Raw genomic sequence first — 13,634 nt, forward strand, 5'->3', positions numbered from 1 at the left:
ATTCAGGGCAATTTTATCCCTTTGTCTGAAGCTTCCAAATTAGGTTAGAAAAATCACCCAGTGGCAAGACATGATCAAGCACATCCTAGCAAGTAATTGATTCAACTCGCTCAATCACTGGTCAAGGGCTCTGCAGACACTTCAGTTCTTAGCTACTAGCTATCCCCGTAAACATTAGGTAGATAATTTGAACAGATTAGTAAATTCTTTGAGATTTTCTATAGAAAAATATGTAGCCGTGAGAGACAGTATTACCTTGACAGATTCTGAAATGCAAGGAAATGGTAATTTATCATGCTCGTGATCTTAATTTTATTATCTCGTGGAAATTACTAAAATGTCCTTTTTCTACAAAGAAATCATGACTGAGTGCTACAACTGCAACTACAAATGTGTTCTGCTCCCCTACAGACATAAGCAAAACCAAAAGAACACCCCTGCTTGTTCCATGGCCACAGTTGAGCAGCAATCTCATCTAACAACAAGCAGGAAGAAAAAAAAATTACATAATTAAGCTGTGCTAGAGATGGAGTCAAGAGGTTCAACCTTACACTCTTTCTCCTTTTAGAGCTTTGTGAGAGAAACAGAACTAATTTTGCTGTATTACTTTAACAGGATTTGTCTGAGTAGAGCAACAGAAGTGAGAATGGGATTGATGTGCACAGTTTACCTTCTCAGACTTTGGAGGAAAACAAACTACTTAACATGCAGAAGTATCCTGATAAAAGCTGGAAGCGCATACAGATTTGTATATAATAACAGCCTGCTACAGTAGGCTGTGGTTTTAAAGCCAGGGGGAAAGAAAAAATATCCAAAGACAGGCTTGTGCTTTTCACATAGTAATTCCTTCACCAAACCCAAGAATTGGGGCTTGGTGTTCAATATACCACATCTGTAAGTAAAGACTGAGTATAAGACACTTACTAACATTACAGATTCTCTATTATAAATATTATATCCTAATATAACATGGTTTGCTCATCCAGTAAGGTAAGACCACCACAAAGCATTTAAAGATTGTACCATGGTTCTATTTCGTGCTTTATAAAAGCAGGCATTTAACACACAATCACATCCTAATCTGCCATCTTTTGCTGCAAGGCACAAGGTTCAGGTGCCTAGAACTACACCTGTTAAAAACACAGGAGGAATGATCTACCTTAGTTCTGCTGCTGTGAGAGGCGTTATAGAACTACTTTCTGACTTGCTTTCGGTTTCAGCACTGTGGTGACCAGCTCAGGCAATGGCACACCCACCGCTCCGGGGCTTCCCACCTGCCTAACAATGGGTCAAATGAAATGCCGTCAAGGAGCGCTGAAATCTGCCTCAGTACAATTGTTTAAAATTATAGCCTGGATCAAATTTTTATTTTTAAACTGATGGATACAGTCTTTCATTGGAGAATAAAGCACTTTAGAAGAATTAATTAGAAGCCTAGCAGTTAGATAAGTAGCAATTATTTACCTGCATCTGCAATTAAGCCACCCCACAGCAAAGTTCTGACTTGCCCAAGAATACAGCTCAGCTCTGCTTCCTTGGTTCTTGTCATTTAACCAATTCTTCCCATAAAAGTCCCTGCCACAAAAGGTAGCAGCTACAGTGCAAATCAGCTTGCAAGAAGCAAATATGTATTTCCTTACAAAAGCTCACGAACGATCAACAGAGGGGCCTGAAATAAAGGGGTGTTAGTGGCTGACGAGCTCAACAGTTTATACGGCCTGGAACCACAGCACTCCACCTAGGAGGCTGTATGAGACTACCCAGCTGTATGGGGCTCCTCTGAGCTGGGCTGCTTTTGCATGAGACTAACAGACTGCCCCCGGAGGCACTGCACAGGCCAGACCTGCACCTAGCATAGCTCAACAACACTATGCTGCCTGCCCACAGTGGTACATGTAGGTATATTCACAAAGGATTAACTTATTATCTGCTTTCTTCCCACTTAAATGCACTTAAATTTTTTTCCTGAAAAGAAAAAAAAATCAACAGAAAGGTGTGCTTCTGTCACTTGGAAATAGTGACATTTTTATAATTGCATGTTCATACAAGAAAGGCTGAATTGTAGGAAGTCATTTTACGGTTGAAATAAAGTACTTATTTACACAGATAGTTACAGTTTTACAAAGCAAACATAATTCTTCTCAGAATGAAGTATCGAAACAGTGACAGATTTAACACTGTCTAAATGCAGTTTATTCCAAAAAGAAATCTACATCAATCATTAGACTAAATCATACCAATCACAATAAAATGCTGTCCCTTGCAACTACAGCAGTATAAAAAGACATTTTATCAGTCATGATCTAGTGGATTAAGCATCTGCTATACTTCTTTCTTCTTGAGTATTAGTGGACCTACATTATCTCCTGTTAATTCATTGTGCTTGTTGTGGGAGCCATCACAGACAGGGAACTGGAAGAAAACGTACACAAGGAATTAGTAAATCTCTGTACAGCAACTGCATGGTGGTTTTTATATTTCCTCCTATGCCAAGAGCACTTTGATAACATTGCAAGTTCCTCCTGCTATGTACCGTTTCACCGTCAAACTCCTTGTCTCTTATCAGATACAAGACACATTACTAAAGAAAAAAAAAACCACTGCTAACAGGTAACTAAGTCTGTGAGGTCCCAAAATAGCTGTTCTTAGACACAAGGTTAGTGCCAAAGCCTTTTCCATGAAAGAACAGCAACCAAAGGAGCCAGCACAACCACAAATGGTTTAAGGTTTATTGCAGAACTAATAAAAGTGCTCTTCATAGATTTAATCACTTGCAACCAGGAAGTACTGTTTTAAGGAAAGATGAAATACTTTGCTGAAATTACTAGTCTGAAGTGAGAGTAGTTGAGAGGGTGTCTTAGGTCCAGGTCAGGGTTTTTTTGTTAAAAACAGGAAAGCATTCAGTCCAGAGAAGTAAAAACAGAGCGTAGTCTGGACATTCAAAAGAAATTGAGGGTAGATGAAAAACACTCATATACATCTAGTTGATTTGGAGGATATGGACTATCCAAACCAGTCATTTACTGGCTGCTCTGGACCAGATGAGGATATGCTCTCCCTCACCAACACAGGTTCAGCCTTACTTTCATTCTAATATGAGCAACTTTCTAAGCATTATTTTTGCAAAATAGAGTAGTTACCTTTAATTAGTTGCAATGTATTTACAAATACTAAACAAGGCTTGCTTGGTTTTAATCTACTCACAAATGGTCACTCTGTGTTTCTAGAAAAACCCTACTGTGTTTCTTACAAGTTTCTACAGTTTCATTCTGCACGTAGACAGGTTTACAGTGGAGAAGAAGAAAAAAAAAAAGAACACGCCATTTTCAAAAACCAAGAACACATTTCACCTCCAGAGAAAAGCAACAGGTCAACATGTCACAATTCACCACTGAAGCACCGATAAAAATATGCAAGTTTTAATCTCTAATCCTGCAGTAGCACGAGGTGTCTTACCGTCTTAGAACGCCAACATCTGCAATAAGCTTTAGTGAGGCACAGATCTTCAATGTTTATTTCATTCACTACTTTTGGATTTTCCTTCTGGATCTTGAGGTTAATCAAGCTATCCTTTTGCTGTTTCTTCTTGGGGAGGAACGGACGAACAGCGAGGTAACCAAGCAGGGCCAGCACACCCAGGAAAGGCAACAACCGCAGCCATTCTGAAACTAAATACAGGTGGAATTTAAATTGCCTCTTGACACCACTACAGTACGGTGCAGCATCAACTACTCTCAGATGACTTGGGCTTAGGGTAGGGAATGAAGTTGCTCAGTCAGCAAGACCCTTGAGGGCAAACAAGACTCCATGGGTAAGTCTTAGAAGAGCCAGATTAAAACCTGTGCTTTACTGTAGCAAAGATAAAAATTTGACTCCCAAGATTTAAATGAACTTTAATTTTGACACTCTAGAAGATGACTCAATGGAAAAGAAATAAATCCAAAACGAATAAAAGACATACTTAAATGAGGAACCCTAAAATTACAGGGTTTTGCTCACCCAAGGTAAACCAGCACTGTACTAGTAAACTGAGCATGATTACATGCAGTTAGTATATTCAATACCAGTATCTTAACATTCTGTATATGAAGAACTATTCAGTATGGTTTATAATTCAATTTTTAACTGCTTATTTCAGTTTTTTTAGCTTCTTTTTAATTTTCAAGCACTAGCAAAACCTTCACCAATCTTGTTTATTTTTCAGAGCACTCTGCTCAGAGATCTGCAACCAGTTTCTACAACACACAGAGAAAGACAAAAGTCCTGAGATAAGGTATGTCAAGCCACAGAAAACTGCTTTTTACCAAGCTGAGGAACATTTAAGTACAGGTAAGAGATTCAAGTATGATAGATTTTCTAGATATGTTGCTGAAAGAAAACTTACTGGACTTTTTAAGAAATTCATCAGCACCTGGCATTAAGATCTATAGATATTGAAGATGGATCCACTTTCCCAGCAAAACATGCTGACAATACTCCAGTGTAATCAAGTACCATGGTGCAATAAAGGAGAGAGCATTTTTCTAAATTTTTAGAGAATACATTAGATCCAACCCTCATACAGAAATGGAAGAGTTTAAAAACATTGTAAAATGAGAAACAGAAGTGCAATGATCTGAAGAACAAACAGCTGCACAAGCATTTTGTAAGACAAGACGATGTAATCAAGTCCCTCTTTTAAATTATTTAGGATCAGAACATAGCAAAATTCTGTTCTACAGGTGTAGGGTTTTTTAAGATTAAGACATACAAGAAAGGAAATGCAAGAGCAGACTAAGGGTGCTAGGTAGGTTGTACCTCTGAGAAGTTACATTATTCTGTATAGCTTGATTTTATTTGTAATAATAGAGCATGTGTTTGTGTTAATACTTTTCCAGTTAGAACACAGTGGCTTTTTCTTAATAATTTGAATTTTCTTGAAGTACACCATGTAATACTTTCTGGGACTAGTTTTATGTTCTTTGAGCTTTATATAGGCTTTGTCGTGAAAGCCACACTTACTGCATTTATCTGGGAATACACCACAACTAAAGGCACTGCAAGAACTTTCAGCAGTCTTTCCACACCTGCACTTGCAGCAGTCCCAGTGCACAACTGACAGAATTTGCTAGGAGTCACTACAGTAGACTAATCTCTGTTGCTCTTTTCTCAGTCCCTCCAGCAAGCTGTAAGCCCTAAATAATAACAATTAACACTGAGATACTTAAATGTTTTCGGTTACACAAAATACTGAGTTTCCTAGACAGTGGGGCCTGTTTGTCTTTTCTATCATTACTGTTCCATCAACAAGAATCCAAACGTACTTTCTGACCTTACATGAAGGACTGACTTGGAATGTCAGAGAGGAAAAATATTTGGTTAGTGAAACAAAAATTCTAAATTTAGTATCTAACTGTGGCAAAGAGGTGGATCTCTACAACGCTACTCAACTCCAAGACAGAACAGACATTCCAATAGGTGCACCACAACCAGAAGCTGGGAGCCTATCAAGTGTGTAATGAACACAGCTGGGATAATATTGACATACAAAAAGGAAATGGCTCACATCAGAATTAAATGTTGTTAAAAGAGACAGGCAACTAAACAGCAAGTGGCATCTTAATACAGCTTGAAACTCCCTGATACAACCTCACAATGGGAGACACGTTTGGATAAGCCCACCAGGTTATAACAGGAACATGATAGCTGTATCCTTTGAGAAAGTAAATTAGAAACAAACAGGAATAGGAAGTACAAGGATATTATTTATGATGGTTATTTTAAAATATTTTTATCATGCTAACTGCTGATGAAAAGTTCTGCCCTCACTAGCCAATGATTCCTTTACATACTTCTCATCTGGGAGCCTCTGGAAAGCTCCCGCAATGACACCAATGTGTACACGAATCATAAACTGACTTGTTATTGCCAAAAGACTGCCAGAAGCTCAGACTTTGAGACTGAAAAATCAACATGGCCATGTTCTAGGTCATGAGAGACAAGATACTGTCACAAATTAAAAAAGTCATGGATCTTTGGACTGGGTGGGCAGGAACGCAAGAAAAGCTTCACCCAAACTAATGCAGTATCTTCCTACAACTGTAAGCTGCTCTGTGTTTTTGAAGCCATTCATACCTTTCTGAAGCAGATGTAAGGCAATTCACAATACTATTTTCACAGCTGATAACTCAAAATTCAGCAATTACATTGATTCTGGAGATTCTCTATCAGTTCTGCTGCATGGGAAGCGGCAGTCTTTGGAGCCAGAAATGGAGAGTAGAGTATCGAAGAGGTTAGTCTTCAAACTTGACTTGTGTTAGACAGAGACCAATCCCAAAGATAAGTCCTGGAAAGTATCAGGAACATCAATGAAACAGAAATGCCCAGAAAACTCCAAGAAGCGGAGGCCATGGACCACAGGCCACAGTTACATTTTCAAGGAGAAGTTGTTTTAACCCTTAGTCCAACAGTAACAAGTCCGAAAAATAAGAAACACATACACTGAACAGAAGGGGACTGGCCAGCCACTGAGAGTCAAATCCAAGCAAGTGGTTGGTCCCTGTTTGTCTTTCACCAATTACTCCTTTGATATCTTTCACTTTATGTTTTAGCTATTTTCTGTGGAAATCACCCTATGCAGACCCAAAAGCAGCTTCTTATATTAACAGCTAAACTGCAAGCCAAAATTTTAACAAGTCTTAGCTACCTGTCAAAATGAAGATTGGAACTGTGATTGAATATTCTCTAAACTGATGAAATTCTTCAAGCAAATTCAAACGTCTTGCTCAACTGCATTCTCTTCAGAACTAATAAGCAGTTCTATGCTGTCTTCTGTTGTTTGCTTGGATCTCTTAAGGGTGTTCTCATTACTACACAAACTAAACACAAAGGACTCCAACACACCACTTTAATATGTCTATTAGCTTATGAAGGTAGACAGGTGACAGTCCTTTCAGCAACACAGCACACTTTAAATAAATTTCAAGCCGAAGCTATGCATAGGTTAGCAAGCCACTCTGCAGATGTCAAATTCATGGTTCAAATGGGTTCTAAAGACTGTTGTTACTGTGGTATCACCCTTCTTTCCCTCAGTACTGTAACTAATGATCCACAAATCTGTACTCTTCCTGCCCAGCAACTTGTTACATTCAAGTCCCTTTTAACATGTATGCCAACTGTAAGAGAGCCCACACAGGACCGTGTCATTTTTATAGAAATAAGCCTGCACCTAGATTCTTACATAAACCTTGAAGTTCTGACCACATGGTATTTTGAGGTGAGTGTCTATGCTGTTTGAATGACATGTACCAGGATAAAAAGCAATGCTGGCATGAGACAACACTGTTCATTTCAGTAGACTTGGGAAGGGAAGGGTAAAGCAGCTATGACAAGAAACTGAAAGAGGCTTCCGAGCAGCAGCAGTGCAACAATTTAGATATCCACTTTCAAATCCAAGGTCAAACATTCTTCCCTTCCTCCCTCATTGCTTTTACATTCAGGAGTTTTTTACTGGGTGTTAATGGTCTTCCTCTCTCCAAGCAAGCAGTTCTCCATCGTGATTTGGTGAGGACACAACAGACAACAGGTGTGTCAACATTTTTTGGTCAGTACACTATACAATATCCTATACAAAAGGTCTGTTGTTTCTACAGCTAATGTACTACAGGAGCTGAAGTTGCATCTGCCTGGAAGGTTTATAAAAGCAATAAAAAAAGCTAACAAGCAAAGTACTGCGCTGTTCCAGATTTGGGTTCTGGCCTGCCTTTGCAAACAAGGTTTATGCTAGCAAGTGTTTTATAGTACCGATCCCCTAAGTTCAGTAGATGCCACCGAAGGACAAATACTAACGCACGTTAATGTTTCAAGATCAGTATTATTTTCCACTTTCCAAAAAAATGCAAAGAAAAATGTTTGACACTTTTGGTATGTCATTTGCCAAAGAATATGCTCCTTTGTCATTTGTAGTAGCAGTAAACACAAAAGAGAATATTAATCTAATCTTCTCTATTGTCTAACCATTGTCTTTCAGCAATGGTAATTCAATAGATACGATCCTATAATTTGCTGCTGCAAAGTCACTACCAGAATTGGGAATCCCCTGCTCTTAGAGGCTTATGACTTTAGGACAGGACAGACGAAGACCACCACAACAACGCAGAAGAGGTGGCACTGGCTGAAACAATTTGGTTTTCTCAGATTAAACTTTTGACTGGCAGCAGTTCTGAGCAGTCCTGAGTTGAGGGTAAGTACAAGACTCTTCAATGAGCAATGAGGTTTAAATGACTTTCAGTAATTTTTAAGCACTAAGAGAAGATAATTTTTTAATTTAGGTGCCTAGGATGTGGCGTCTTAGGATTTCCTTTTGAAAAGCCTCACCATGTTGCATTTACCCTATGCCATAACTTTAAGCACCTTGTAGAGTTTTGCTGGTTTTTCCTTTGTTTTCATTCATATTCACCCTAAGAGGAAGATATATAAGCATGACAGCAGGTATTAGTCTAGTCTAGCTGACTGCTGAAAAAAAGAAAAGCGTAACAATGTTGCTTTTATAGCTATGTATTTTTAATTATACCTCTTTCCCCTTTTTAGAGTGTTTGGCACAAGACAGTGAAAGAAATCACCAAGAAACAGAGGCAGTGGATTTTTTCAGGTACGTAATTAAATCCTACCAGGCGTCAAAAGCAGTATCTGACTCAGTTCCTCCTTCTACCTTTGTTTAATATTTTTGGGACTGACATTTCACGTTTGGTCTCCACTTAAGGTTTCTCTTAAGGCTTCTTGCCCTCCCTCCAAATTCAAGGATGTACCTGTCAATGGGGCAAATAATGTGACAGCAAACCAGTTCTCCCACACTGATCATGCTATTAAAAAAAGAAAGTTCTGACCAGGGCTTTCAGAATAAATTATATTATGTACATAGTATATACATATATGTGTAGCATATACACTGCTATGTAGCATGAATAAATACAGAGACTGCACAAATAATCCTGTTACAGAAATGTGTGTTTGGACAGGTGAAGCAAGAAGAGACTAAACTCTCTATTACTAAACTAACAAATTTTAAGTACAGCTTGCGGTTAAAAGGACAAAGTAGGAAACTGCCAAATGCTAGGAATATGAGAAGCTGCGCTGTTCTGTAGCTTATTGCATCCCCTTCCTCCCAACTTTTTAGCAGCTGAATTTGTCTATTTGGCAAATATCATTAACAGCATTTTGAGATAAGACAGTAGTTGTGGGAAAAGAACAGTTCCTTTAAAACAGGTTTCCATGTCATGGGAAAGACAATGGGGCTTTAAGTTTACATGCAGCATAAACATGCTGGAAAAAGAACTACTCAAACCTGGGTTTAAATAAATTGTGCCTGTTCTAAATTAAATTATTTCCCAGCACTATTAAAGTCATATACAGCAGAAAGTCATACGCAGCAAGATCAATATATAAGGTTGATTCTACACTGTTTAAGACTTTTTCTGTTTCCAGAGAGTTTCTGTTAGAGCATTCCTCTTACTTATTATCACCAAACTAATCTTGTTATTTGACACTGCTTGAGGTTCTGCCTGTATTATCCCAACCCAGCCTGAGCTCTGATAGTTCCAGTTGGCAAAGCACTGAAATGCAATGAACACCTAAAGAATTTGCTAGCATTTAGTTTTCTTTCTTGGTTGCTCTCTGATAGGGCTATGATTAATGAAAAAGCACTTTCACTCCTGCACCCAGAAAATGCTTATGAAAGTTATTAACTAAAATAATATACTATTATTTATAATATAACTAAGTAATAAGCATAACTAAAATACCCTAACTTTGTGTATGGACGAGGCACCCAGAAACAGATTCTATTTTTGTTTTAATCAGTACAGACTCTTTCCCTAACCCTTCAAGCAGATGAAAAGGCAGTGGTTTAGGCCTTCAGCTAAAATCCCATTTTCTTCAAGTGCACGGCCGCCGACTTGCGGGTACTTGCGCAGAGAAGTTTTAAGCACAGAGCAAGCGAGCCGAGGAGCCCGGTTCGTTTTACCCTACGGCTACACTTGGCTCTGATCGTTACCATCTACCTCACTGAGCATCTTCAACGTCTTGTCGGGTAACTTCCCCGCTGAAGCGGTTTAACGGCGATCCAACGTTTGCGGCCCGCCCCGTCTGTAACGCGTAACTTGTTCGGCCCGGCCGGGACAAAGCCGGCGGTGCCTGCGGCGAGAAGTGGCAGCGGCAGCCCGACACGGCCGGGCCCGGGGGCTGCGCCGCAGCCCGGGCAGGCGCCAACGGCCCGGCCGGCCCCGCCGCACCCCTCACGCCCCCGCGGCGCCGGAGGGGCGGCAGGGCGGGAAGGGGGTACGGGACCCCGGCCCCCCCTACCTGTGAGGCGGATGAAGCCGCCGACGCTCTCGGGCAGCGGCAGACGCTTGAGGTACGCGGGCAGCTGCACCTTGACGATGCGGGCCAGGCTCTCCAGCACCATGGCGGCGGCCCTCGGGGCGGGCGGGGGCTGGGGGGGAGCGCTCCGCGGCCACCAACTGCCCCCGCCGCGGCCACCCGCGCGCTTCCCCGGGCTGCTCCCGCCGCGCACGCGCTGCAGGGCGGGGCGGGGCGGGGCGCCGCATGCGCGCAGAGGCACGGCCCGCTCCCTGCGCTCGGGCCGCGCTGCCTGCGGGCGCCGCGTGGGGGCGCTGCCGGCCGCTACGGCGCGGAGGGGGCGGTGGCGTGCGTGGAGCCCGGCGGGCCCCGGGGCCGGTGGGCGCGGGCGCCGCGGCCGTTAACAGCCGGGAAGACGCCTCCTCGGTCAGCCGCTCTCCTGAGGCGAGGGGGGCAGCGCCCGGCCTGCGGGTCTGTGGTGCAGTCCGGCCGCTCGCTTGGGCCTCACTTCGCCTCACGCAGGCCTCCTCGAAGGTACAGCTAGGGCGGTGAGGGAGTGGGGCTGTAATAACGGGTGGGGTATGATTTACAGGCTGTATATTACTTGTCGTCACCCTGTGTTGAAGTTGTGTTTCATGTCGACGGTCTTTAAAAATATTAAAGTAAAAGACTGCAGATTTTTCTTCATGTGAATGAAGTTTTTCATATGGTGTCGTAACTCTTCAGAGGTGGGCTAACGTTAGTGCTGGGAGGTTTAATATTACGAGGAGAGGACAGTCTGCCTCATGTTTGGCAATAGTATGTGCGAAGAAGCTCAACTTCTGAGCATGTTAATTAATTTTGTCAAAGAAACTGGTCATTTTGGCATAGAAAATTGCCCCTGTATAGCTGGTGAAAAAATGGGAACTATGCAGCCATTCTGGGTCAATTTAGACAATCCAGCTAGACCTGAAAACTTGTGCATTAGTCTCTTGGTCACGAGTCCAGTGCCATTTGGTTTGAGATGCTTTGCTACTGTGAGTGAATCTATCGAATGCTAATAGTATATAGCATAGAGCACGAGCATCTTCAGGAGAGCTGAAACAGTGCAATTTGTCTAGAAAACGTATCTCCTTCCTTATGTGATCTTGACTGGAGTACAGTTCTCTCTCTTCTTTCATTGTATGGAAACCACATCGTATGTGTGCTTTTTCTGCCAGCCTATAATTGGTAATTGAGAATTTTGGCGGTAAGTTAATAGGGTTCGGCAAAGCAATGAAAGAGTAATTATAGGTGTTTCTTGAGTCACATGAACCCACTGGTCTGTCTTTGGCTGAATCTACTCGGCAGTCATGTTTGCCTCGTATTGACTAGGATATGCAAACCCAGTACTAGATCTCTCTCACTAGTTTGCTTGAATGATCAGTTTAGGACAATCTTAACCAAAAGTTAAAATCACAATAAAGAACTAAGGCAAAAAAACAAATACTGGAATCTAGGTTTAAGACAAACAAATCCAGCTTGTTTGTGCTTCTGGCCTGAATATTACTTTTCTGCCTGTTACCCTGCATTAACATTTCCTGATGAATCATCATCTTTAGCTAGTGAGAATATTCCTGTGATCTCAGAGTATTTTAGTTCCCTACCTCACCTAAGTTTATCCTTGTAATGACTACGTCTGATGTCTTAATATGATTCCTTCTTGTGTAGGCAAATGTCTGCTATTAGACATGATAATGAAAGAGCAAAATGCTTGATTATTCTGTAAAGATTACACATCAGATGTCATGATGTAACCTTGTTTGTGAAACTTCGTGAGGGAAGAATACATAAGGCTGAAGATAAATAAGGTAAATCCTCCAGCGCTAAATCAAACAGCTTCACACTGAGGTTGAGAGCCTCTGTCCTTCCCTCCTCCCTTTCTTCTGTTCTTCCAGTCTTCTCTGGACGCTGGCTGTGATACTGGGAGCACAGCTGACATTTCATTGAAGCTGCTGAGCCCCACTGTGCTGCCTTTGATCAGTGCTCCACTCGGCACAGTTAGACAATCTGCACATGTTGCAGAGAGGAGCCATTCTCACTGCGCCTCGCCTGTCTGCACAGGTATCAGTTCACATGAGTCACAAATGGTTTCGGTATATGAAAGGCTGAAGTCATAGATTATGGAAAAACTGTAAAGAAAATGAAGGCTGTCTGAGATTCTTGACTGGAGGGAAGGCAAAATATAGTCTATAGAAATCCACTTCGAACTGGAGCTCAGGAGATGTATGTTCACTCTCCAACTTGACTGCAGACTTCCTCTTTGACTTAAGGGGAGAAATGTAAGCTGCAGGCTTGCTCAGTTTTGCAGAAAAGAACAGCATTTTATACAGTAGTCCATCTTCAGGGACCACGTTATGAGGTCAGCACTTAAAGACTAGTCAACATCAGGAGGTTTACTAGGCAGTTGTGACATCTTCCTTCAATTACACACATTTAACACCCTATGTGGACATTCTTACTCCACAGGCAGATTGCTTCTTCAGGATTTTATCAGGATCCTTTTCAGCTTTGCCTCAAATCTGAGTATTGTTGGGTATCTGGAAAGTTTTCTAGCTTTCTTGAGGGGGCATAATATGCATCAATTCATTCTTGCATATTTAGCTTCAGTTTGTGAACTGTTAAAAAGTAGAGATTGCCTCTGCTTACGTGTTTCGTGTTGAATTTGGCCACTGAAACTCTGGTATTGGGTAGGATATACAGGAGTTGCTGAAATAAAAATAACAGCACAAAAAGCCCAAGCATAGACACTTGAATAGAACCTGGGTCACTGATACCAAAATATGATTATTGCTTTCAGCAGTAAGTATCCTCTGTCACTGGGATTTTTTTATTTAGCAAGAACTTTACAGATAAGATAGAGCATGGAGCCCCCATGAAGAGATCTACATAGTTAGTGCTAGCTCAGGTCTTTTACATGGAATTCCCAAAACACAGCCCAAAAGAGAACCAGCCCAATTAACTTACTACTTACTACGCAGGCTTTGATGAGAATGGTAGAAAAGTTTGATGCAGATCACATTTGGCAGAATTTATTCTGCTAAGCATAATATCACTACAATATAGCTGCATTGGTCTGCTCACAGTAGAAATAAGAGTTGCCTTCAGCATCTACAAGCTGGTTGGTCCTGGTCCAACAGAGGGAACATAGGTGAAAAGAAGCTAGTTGTGTTCATCTTTTTACCTTCCAAAATTCCTTGATTTCCCTGTCCCTTTAATTCAGCTGTAAAATGAGATAGTACTTGCCAGTCTGTCTAGAACCCTAAGATTTGCAAAGGAAA

General features: G+C 41.4%; 2 protein-coding genes across 2 annotated transcripts in view; one reads left to right on the forward strand and one right to left on the reverse strand.

Moving 5' to 3' along the window:
- Nucleotides 1–1,994: 1,994 nt before the first annotated feature.
- On the reverse strand, nucleotides 1,995–10,546 carry CISD2 (CDGSH iron sulfur domain 2). Its single transcript, XM_055796320.1, has 3 exons — nucleotides 10,339–10,546; nucleotides 3,457–3,668; nucleotides 1,995–2,412 (listed from the first exon to the last, which is right to left on the reverse strand). The coding sequence occupies exons 1-3, from the start codon at nucleotides 10,439–10,441 to the stop codon at nucleotides 2,323–2,325; spliced, it is 405 nt and encodes a 134-aa protein (XP_055652295.1). The 5' UTR covers nucleotides 10,442–10,546; the 3' UTR covers nucleotides 1,995–2,322.
- A 35-nt stretch (nucleotides 10,547–10,581) lies between these two features.
- UBE2D3 (ubiquitin conjugating enzyme E2 D3) overlaps nucleotides 10,582–13,634 on the forward strand; it is a 36,638-nt gene continuing 33,585 nt past the window's right edge. The window contains exons 1-2 of the mRNA XM_055796315.1: nucleotides 10,582–10,869; nucleotides 12,252–12,417. Coding sequence (XP_055652290.1) covers nucleotides 10,582–10,869; nucleotides 12,252–12,417 — 454 coding nt within the window. The remainder of the gene's footprint in view (nucleotides 10,870–12,251; nucleotides 12,418–13,634) is intronic.

The sequence above is a fragment of the Falco peregrinus genome, chromosome 2 (genome assembly GCF_023634155.1).
Source record: "Falco peregrinus isolate bFalPer1 chromosome 2, bFalPer1.pri, whole genome shotgun sequence".
Classification (NCBI taxonomy): Eukaryota; Metazoa; Chordata; class Aves; order Falconiformes; family Falconidae; genus Falco; species Falco peregrinus.